Here is a 9,757-nt window from a genome sequence, read left to right as displayed (position 1 = left end):
TCTTAGGGTTTCCATCCTAAGAAATAGACAACAGTCTCAAAAAAAAAAAAAAAAAAAGACTGAAAGCCAACTGGAGCCAATGCCTCTTGTAGCTGTTTTGGGGGAATGGGTTAGCAAGGGTTCTTAACCTGGGGTCTGTGAACTTGTTCAATATGATTGCTTTCCTTTGTAATTTCAGGTCTATTATTTGTGCATTTAAAAACATTCTGAGAAAGAGTTCACATCCTTCACTGGACTGCCAAAAGGCCTCTGGGACACATGAAAATCAAGAACTCCTGAGCAAGGGTGGTTCGCATGTCCCCATTAATAGTCTGTAGGCATTTCCTGGCACCTAAAAGCTTAAGCTGAGGACTACCTAGGCTTGAAGGACATCTTCTGAGAAGCCACTGGCAACTTCTGGTCATGGGTAAGCCATTTGGTCCTTGGGAGATGAAAGCAGTGCTTCCTTTTCTACATGGATAATTATAGGACCTTCCTCCCTCCCTATTCCCTTGCTCCTGGTTCTATCTCCCCGAGGGATTGCTCAGCCCTCTGACATTGGATCCAGGGACTCAGCAGCATTCAAAAGAGGGACATGGCCCTTGTAGGCATTTTCCATGATCGTTTCCCCCCTTTTTGTCCTATGTTTTTGAGGAGGAATCTGGGGCCCAGCCTAAAAGGGCTAATGAAAAAAATCAGATCTTCCTGGTCCCCAACTTCAGCTTAGGACATAAATTTTCTAGCATTTCTTCTCCACTCCTAGCTGGAAAGGAACTGGCTTACTGATTCTGTGAGCATCATCTTCAAAAATGGAACCCACATTTGAGGTTCAGGTAGTAAAATCTGAGGATAGATTTAGTTTAAAATATGAGGCAAATGTGGTTTTTCAGCATATTAGCTTCTTCCTCTGTAAAATAGGTTTTTGAGCCGCTTCAAGTGGAAGGTAGAACTAATAAAACCTATTGAAAATGTGGCATTAAGGGGGCAGCTAGGTGGCGCAGTGGATAGAGCACCAGCCTTGAGTTCAGGAGGACCCAAGTTCAAATCTGGTCTCAGACACTTAACACTTCCTAGCTGTGTGACCCTGGGCAAGTCACTTAACCCCAGCCTCAGGAAGAAAAAAAAAAAAAAAAAAAAAAGAAAGAAAATGTGGCATTAGCATATCACACCATATCATTCTAAATATATGGTGACAATTTACAATTTATCTATTATGAAAAAATTATTAACAAATCATTTTAAATTTGGAACACATGATTTTGCAAAAGTGAATGTTGAAAACTATCTTTGTATGTATTTTGAAAATAAAAGGCTATTATTAAAAAAATTTTAAATTATTTCAGACAAATAGAGGGAATCCTACTTTAATAGTAGAGTGGGTTACAAGGGACTTATTTTTAGAAGTTGGGGAATAGTAAGTAGAAAAAATCTCACCTTTAAATTAAGAGGTTCTTCTAGTTAATATTTTTTAAAATGTATTCTTGCCCAGAAATCATAAGGGAAAAATACAAATATAGAAAAAGGAGAGATTATGACTTGTATGTAAATTGGAATTGTGATTTTACTGATAGAATTCCAATGTAAGGGATGCCCTCTACAGATACAGATTCATAGCTTCTCTTCAACTCAGTCTAGTAGAGTTGCCTGGGGACACTGAGAAGTTAAATGATTTATCCAAGGTCACACTGCAGGTATCTGGAGCAGAAACTTAACCCAGATCTTCTGAACTCTGATACAAGCTTTCTAGTCACTAAAATGCAGATGCTTTTTGCATACAAGGTCAATGAACGTTTAGTCAACCAATCCAACAAATATATATTAAATACCCATTGTGCTAAAACACTGGCTATAACAAAGAAAGGCAAAAGACATTTCTCACTTTCAGGAGCTTGCTGTCTAATAAGGGGGACAATATGCAAACAACTATATACAAACTATACACATATTAACTTGAAGATAACCGACAGAGTGAAAGCACTGGAATTGCAGCTGGTTTTGAAGGAAAACAAAGCCAGGAGACAGAAGGGAATAGATTCCAAGCATAAAGTAAAAATGCTCTGAGTCTGGAGCTGAGTGTCTTGTTCCAGGAACAGCAAGGAGGTCAATGTCACTAAATCTGGAGGGTGGGAGAGGTTTAAGGTGTAAGAAAATTTGAAAGATAAGGGAAAGGCATGTTATAAAGGGTAATGTACTGATAAATAAGAATTTTATATTTGATCCTGACATGATAGGATCCATTGTTGCTTATTGAGTATGAGGGTGACCTAGTCATATATTAGCTTTAGGAAGATAACTTTGGTAGCTGAAAGAGTATCTTGGAGTGGAAAGAATTGTGGCTGACATACTCTTGCAAACAGTGCTAAATCCTAATGGAAGTATAACGATTTCTAAATACAGCAGAAACTTCTCCCTAGGAGTGCAGAAGGAAAAGAAAATAGGGGAGATTTTTTTTTTTTTTTTTGGTAAAGAGAAGTAAAAAGAATTGGGGAAGAAAAACATGTATGCAAGGACTCGTGCAGCTTCACCTTTGAAATGCTGTTCAGAATAGAACCCCGATAGAGGAGAAAGGATGAAAGAGGATCATGCAAATAAATCAGAGACTCCTGGAGGAATTCGAATCTGATTTATCCCTTGACTTCTTTCCTTAGGAAGCAATGTCTCCTCTTTGAGATTCTTGTTCTTTATCTCTTCCTTGGTGAAAGGGATACCGATTTTCCCCCGTGGAGCCCAAGCCTTTACTGGTATGTGGAAGCAGCACAAAGTTGGGGAGATGGTACAAAATTGGGGTAGGAAAGGAAACAGGATAGATAAAGATAGAGTGAATTGCTCCAGATTTAGCAAACGAAAAAGACAAATCCTTCCTTCTCTTTCTCTCTCCCCCTCCCCATCTTCTCCCCTTTTCTATCTCCACCCCCTTATTCCCCTCCTGGGACTATTGGCTGCTGCCCCTTTAAGGGCCGCCACTCCTCCCAGAAGTGGTGGCACGGGGGGAAGGCCGAGCTTTGCTGGCCCCAGTCAGGCGGGGAAGATGGCCCAGGCCCGGGGAGCCGCTCCCACGCCCTGCCACCCCCTCCCCTAAGCTGGGTGAACTCGGCAATCCCCTCTCCCTCTTTCCCTCCCCTGCGCCTCAGTCGGGAATGGCTCCGTGGCCCCACGAGAACAGCTCTATGCCCGAGTGGCCAGACCACCCAACGGTAGCGTCCGCCGTCACCAACACGAGCGGGCTGTCCGCGGCACCGTGGGCAGCGGCGGTAGCGGGGGCGCTTTTGGCTCTGGCTGTCTTAGCAACCGTGGGAGGCAACCTACTAGTCATCGTGGCCATCGCCAGGACCCCGCGGCTCCAGACCATGACAAACGTGTTCGTGACTTCCCTGGCTGCGGCCGACCTGGTGGTGGGGCTGCTGGTGGTGCCCCCGGGGGCCACCTTGGCGCTGACGGGACACTGGCCGTTCGGCGCCACGGTTTGTGAACTGTGGACCTCGATTGATGTGCTGTGTGTGACCGCCAGCATCGAGACTCTTTGCGCCCTAGCCGTGGACCGCTACCTGGCAGTGACCAATCCACTGCGCTACGGCGCGCTGGTTACCAAGCCCCGTGCCCGAGCAGCTGTCGTCGTGGTCTGGGTCGTGTCCACCGCAGTGTCTTTCGCGCCCATCATGAGCCAGTGGTGGCGCGTAGGGGCTGACGCCGAGGCGCAGAGCTGCCACTCCAATCCGTTCTGCTGCGCCTTCGCCTCCAATCTGCCCTACGCCCTGCTCTCCTCCACCGTCTCCTTCTATCTTCCCCTGCTCGTCATGCTCTTTGTCTACGCTCGGGTCTTTGCTGTGGCCACTCGCCAGCTGCGCCAGCTGCGTCGGGAGCTCGGGCGCTTCTCCCCAGAAGAGCCCCCTCCTTCCCCGCTGCCCCCTTCCCAAGGAACGCCCTGCACCCGTCCCGGGAGGGTCCATTCTTGCAGCCGCCGACCGGCGCGCCTGCTGCCCCTTCGGGAGCACCGGGCCCTGCGTACCCTGGGTCTCATCATGGGCACCTTCACCCTTTGCTGGCTGCCCTTCTTCGTGGCCAACGTGGTGCGCGCCCTCGGGGGGCCTACGCTGGTTCCCAGCTCGGCGTTCCTCGCCCTCAACTGGCTTGGCTACGCCAACTCTGCCTTCAATCCCCTCATATACTGCCGCAGCCCCGACTTCCGCAGCGCCTTTCGCCGCCTGCTGTGCCGCTGCGGCCGCCGCCTGTACGCTCGGCCGCGCTCCCCGTGTCCCCGCCGTTGCCTTCCCCGAACTCCCGAAGACTCCCCGGATCCAACCGCCCGAGTCGCGGGCGCTGTCAAGGCTGCCCAGAGTCAGGGGACAGAAGATGGGGACCAGGGCCGTGGGGCAAGGCGGCCGGGGACGTTCTCTGTGGGAGGGACAGCGGGAGGTGACTCGGACTGCCCGGTGCCCACAGCTTGAGGGGTAGGTACCAAGGAGCGAAGGGCCCGGGTACTGAGATAACGAGGACACTTTGTGCCTTGCTCTAGAAACTTTTATAAAAAGAAGATGGGGGGTGGGTACGCGTCAGGATAGGGAAAAGTGGAGAAGTATCGAGGGGCGAAAGAACCTGCTGCGCTTAGAAAAGGGGGTTCAGAAACTGGGAACTCGGAATTCTTATCTATTGTAAATCTGGGGCGTGAGGCAAGAGGGAGAGCTGGCCCTCGGAGGGACACTGCATTCTTCAGCCGTCGGAAAGCCGGAGTGCATAGAGGGAGGGCGGTGCCCCTCCTGGGACTGAGGGCTACCACCCTACTTCGAGCTCTGGGGCGGGATAGGGTCGGCGGGGCTGTGGTGGCTACAATTTGGCTCGCAGATCGTTGCCTTCTGTACAAGCGCCAATCCCCAGCTCTCTCAGGACTGAAGCCCAGGGCGGTTTCAGCCTCCATCTCTGCCCTTCCAAAGGTTTGGCAGATCCCGAGCGAACCTGCCCGCAGGCTGCTTGGAGAGTTAGTGAGAGTGAAAATTCTTCCCCAGGGGGAGGGGGCTGGGGGAGGTGTAAGGTGAGGGAGTGGTGATGGCTCCATCGCTCTGGGCATTACTCATTATTCAGGGATCTGAGTCCCACGTCCCAGTCCAGGATTCACCTGTCCTTACGCCTTTTTGCATCCCTCCCCCTACTCTCCATCTCCAGCGCCCTATTTCCTCCTTCCCCAGACTCAAGATGTCTGTGCCTTTCAGGACTTTGAGGAGTTCCTTGCCTTGGATTGCAGCTGACGGAAACTGCAGTTGTGCATTGACCCCTTGGAAGATCCGGGGAGCTCGGTCAGACTGTGTCTGAGACGGGGGTCTGTGGGGTGGTGAAACTGCCCGAGCTGGGCCCTTGCCTTCCACCCTGTGCCCTCCAGGACCAGCTGTTGCTATGATAAGTTAAGGAGCCTGTTAGTTGAAAGAGAGTAGATCTTCCTAGTTCCTTCCAGATGTTACAGAGAAAATGGAGTCAGCTGCCAAAGCACCGACCTAAACGGAATAACCTATCACTACCTCAGCAAGTGGGTGTATCTTTTCAATATGCCTTCATTAGTCCCAGGAGCAGGAGGGATAAGCATTTATGTAGGGGCACCCCATCTCTCTCACGTTGGTGCTGCATAATCGGATCTCAGGAATACGAGAGCATCCCTGTTCCAGTCCTTCAGTTTCCTAGATCAGGGGATGATGGCAACTCAAAGGATCTTTTGCAGTTTTCAAGCCTTTAGGAATATTCCCTCCATGCTGCTGCCCAGTGGTCAGAGTAAGGGATAGGAGAAATCCAGAAGTCTGGATTTTGCTCCTAGCTTCATTTCACCACTAAGCCTCATTTACCCTCATTTTTTTGGAGAGAGAACAACTCATATCTACCTCACAGTACTATCAGAAGGACTCCTATTATTGTGTGTGTGTATGTGGGAAGGGTACGCCCTTGAAAGTCTCTATAAACTCCTAGTGTTTATAGAAAGATGAACCTATTCTGTTGTTTTAAAATCGAATCAATAAATGTCACTACATAAACGAATTTCTTGCCCCTTTCTTCTCATTCCTTTTCCTTCCTGCCTCTGATTCATGTTCCTCTTTCCCCTACTTACTCCTTTATCTTGATCTAGCTCCCAACACATCCAGTAAATTAGAGATAATCTTCATAATCACCCTTCCTCCCCTTTTCATCAAATTCCTCCAAACTTTTATCTTCAAGTTAAGCCACAAACTATTTTGGCAAAGGAGCCTGGGACCATTCAGAAATTAGGGCTTCTGCATCTGAAATATGATTAAATAGCAAAGTCATGGACCTTAGAATAGAAGAAGTTAGTTGGACCCCAATTCAGGGTATATTTTCCCTACCTTGCTGTGAGTCTGAGGTGTGCACCAGGAACTCAGGACATCCAGGAGGTGGTTTTGTATAACATTAGTATATATGTGTCTGTGTGTATAGCTGGGTCGTAGTGCATTGTTATAAACCAATGAGAGAAGATGTATCATGCTGTAAATATGTCCTGATCATCATCTTTGCTCCCTATCCCCACTCCCCATTGCCTACAGAAATCTTTTATCTATTTCAAAGTAAAACTATGCTTTAAAACATTTCTATGCTTATTTTTAAATTTCTTTGGTCTGGACCTGTGATGTGATTGATGTGAGGGTTATTAGTGAAGAAATTCCCATTCACTGTTCCAGATCAACAGTCTGTAACTCGTCCTTTTTGAGTTGCTTTGGGACCTTGAGAGTTTAGTTGATTTGTCCATGATTGAACAGCTAATAAGTATCAGGGGCAGGACTTATATCCTGAGCTTCCTCCTTTCAAGGTTCCCTAGGTTCCCCAATCTGCTTCTGATGCCTTTTTTTTTTTTTTTTTTTTTTTTGGTAAATTTGAAAAAAAACTCTTGCTTAATGACATTTGCAACAAGTTTTGTCCACATTAGTTTATAGAATAATTGATCAACACATTTATTGAGTACATGCAAAGCACTATGGATGAAAAGAATAAGCCATGGTTTCTGTGTTCCATGTTAGACTTTTGTATATTGGTATTAGAGTATGAATGAGATCTGGATTGTATTGCCTACCCATTTCCTAGGAAACCAAGTTTCATTAGCTGGGATGCACATCTCCCAAGAATGATTTGTTTCCTTTTTGCTCAAAGCACTGCTCCATCTCTGGAGTTGGAGACCCTGGAAGGTTTCTTGGCAAAGTCTCTGATGACCTTTGAAGGATGGCCCTTATTGAGGATAGGAGGAAGATTTTGGTTTGGCCCAGGGGAGGGTAAATACTCCATATGCCTCCTAAACCAGTAGACTTGGGAGTGGGAGAAGGGTGATTTGAAGAAGCTCACATTAGTAGAAATGCCCTGAATATTGTCCATGAATTCCTTGTGCCAGGGGTCCACTGGCTCTCCTCTGTGCTAGCTGTCAGACCCAGGTTTGAATGTTTAGACTTGTGGGCTCCATCTGGGGATTGTCACCCCTGTGTCTGACAGCTCAAGAGGCAGCAGCTCTTGGCACTTGTCCAGAAATCCATGGTCCAGCTGCAAAGAGAGAGAGATTTACATCCTTGGTGGGGAGCAAGCTGCTCTTGGAACCCGTTGCTGGCAATTTAAAGGGTGGAAGTCAAACATCCAATCCGTGAACGGAGAGATGTGAAAACTTACAGACCAGCTGGAAGGAGCCTGTTGGGCCTCACGTTGCCTTCTAAGAGAACTGCAGCCGCTAGTGAGATTGATGATTCACTTTTTTTTTTTGGGGGGGGAGTACCTAGGGAAGTGAGGATGGAGTGGAGGATGGAGTGGAAGTGAGTTTTCCTGTCAAGAGCAGAACCAAGGAACCAAGGAATCTGTTGGCAACTAACATGGTATAGAGGAGAAAGTGCTGAATTTAGAGTCAAGAGAGAGACTGATACTTATGTGTGATGTTGTATAAATCATCTAATTTCTCATGTCCTAAAATGTAAAATGAGAATGTCAGGTTAGATGATCCTTAAGGTTCTTTTCACCCATAAATTCTATTTGATTTTAAAATCAAGGCAGAAAGTAGGGGGAAATGTTGCACCTTGGTGATGGGAGAGCTGGTTGGGATCTTACCCTCAGTTTTTTCACCTGCAGAATAGGAACAATTATCTTGAGGTTGGAAGGAAAACTCTTTGCTATTAAACTATTAAAACTCTATAGAAATATGTATTCTTCCTTAGGCTTTTAGGAAAAGGGGCGCTCAAGATGAGGTAGCAATCTTACAATTTATAAGCATTAAGCTTCAACAACAAGGAGACCTTGGATTCAAGTTTGCCCTCTGACATCTCCTGGCTAGGTGACCCTGAAAGAGTCACATAATCCCACATTGCCCCATATCCTCTAAAATGACAAATTGTAAATGAGCCAATTTGTCTTGATGGAGGGGGCTTCCATTGAAAATTCCCTATATGGGGCAGCTTAGATGGCAAAGTGGAGACAGTGCTGGCCCTGAAGTCAGGAGGACCTGAGTTCAAATCTGGTCTCAGACATTTAACACTTCCTAGCTGTGTGATCCTGGGCAAGTCACTTAACCCCAGCCTCAGGGAGAAAAAAAAATCCCATATGGATATTTTAGATCCAGTCTAACAAATGTATGCTTCTGACTAAAGATATAAATGCAGAAGTGTCCCTGCCCTCAGGGCATGCATTTTAGTAGGGTGAGACTGTAGATTCACAGATAAATATGTATACATATATATATGTATATATATATGAGATGTAACAAGAAGAAAGAGTAACATTGACAGAGTTTAGACAAAAGTTTTCCAAAGATTACAGCTGCAGTTATACCCACAATGGTATTCCTTAAGGCAAGCAACTTTAGGCAAAGGTCAGCTCAGGGCAGTAGATAATCTGGCCTCAGACATTTACTAGCAGTGCTAAGTATTAGAAGCAGGACTTATACCCAGGGCTGTCTCATTTCAGTTTCCTCATCTGTAAAATGGAATGAAGAAGGAAATGGCAAACCATTCCATTATCTTTGCCAAGAAAACCCCAAATGGGGTCACAAAGAGTCGGACATGATTGAAACAACTGAATAAGAATTGCCAAGCGTATGAGAACTCTTGATAATCACACGAGCTTTTGCTTTAGGTGGGATAAAATGGTCTTACCCCCAGACTTCTTACAAGGGCTGCTGACCAGAAAGTGAAGGGAGGGGGAATGCTCCAGAAAGAGTTCTTAACCTTTTTGTGTGTCATGAACTCCTTTGGGGGTCTGCTGAAACCTATGGACCTCTTCTTAGGATCACGTTTTAGAATTCATGGAAAAATATTTAGGCTTACGAAGGAAACTAATTCTATTCATATATGGTTATGAAAATATTTTTAAAAAAATTAAATTCACAGATCCCAGGTTAGGAACACTTGGAGGGTGAAGAAAGTGTCTTATTATATTCTGTCCCATAGTGCCTAGCACCCTATGAGCCACACAAATTGGGATTCGGCGAATGTGGCTTGGGGATGTCCATGAAAAATATGCTCCCCACTGAATACTTCTCAGGAAAAAAAGGATCTTTCTTCATACTCCCTGCAGGATGCCTCACCAATAAGGCAGGTGTGTTTGTATTTCTGTGCGTAGACAAACAGAGCTTGGCTTGAGGGGGAGGAATGAGAGCCAACCAGTGATTGAAGACACAAACTGTCCTTGGTGTATATCTCTTTGCCTCAGGCCATCTGCTCTTAGCTCTAGGAGGGAAGGGGGGAACTGATACTGGGGTGAGGGTGAGGATAGGAATTTCCAGTCCGGTTTAACAGAAGAAACAACAGAAAGGGTTGTAATT

General features: G+C 46.3%; 1 protein-coding gene across 2 annotated transcripts; it reads left to right on the top strand.

Moving 5' to 3' along the window:
* Window positions 1-2,429: 2,429 nt before the first annotated feature.
* Window positions 2,430-5,994, top strand: ADRB3 (adrenoceptor beta 3). Of its 2 annotated transcripts, none has more exons than XM_074287246.1 (2): window positions 2,430-4,427; window positions 5,184-5,994. In XM_074287246.1, the coding sequence occupies exon 1, from the start codon at window positions 3,117-3,119 to the stop codon at window positions 4,422-4,424; it is 1,308 nt and encodes a 435-aa protein (XP_074143347.1). In that variant the 5' UTR covers window positions 2,430-3,116; the 3' UTR covers window positions 4,425-4,427; window positions 5,184-5,994. The 2 variants fall into 2 exon arrangements, with proteins under 2 accessions (XP_074143347.1, XP_074143348.1); XM_074287247.1 differs by having other exon boundaries at window positions 5,160-5,994.
* Window positions 5,995-9,757: the final 3,763 nt, after the last annotated feature.

The sequence above is a fragment of the Sminthopsis crassicaudata genome, chromosome 2 (genome assembly GCF_048593235.1).
Source record: "Sminthopsis crassicaudata isolate SCR6 chromosome 2, ASM4859323v1, whole genome shotgun sequence".
Taxonomy (NCBI): Eukaryota; Metazoa; Chordata; class Mammalia; order Dasyuromorphia; family Dasyuridae; genus Sminthopsis; species Sminthopsis crassicaudata.
This window is presented reverse-complemented; position numbering and strand designations above follow the sequence as displayed.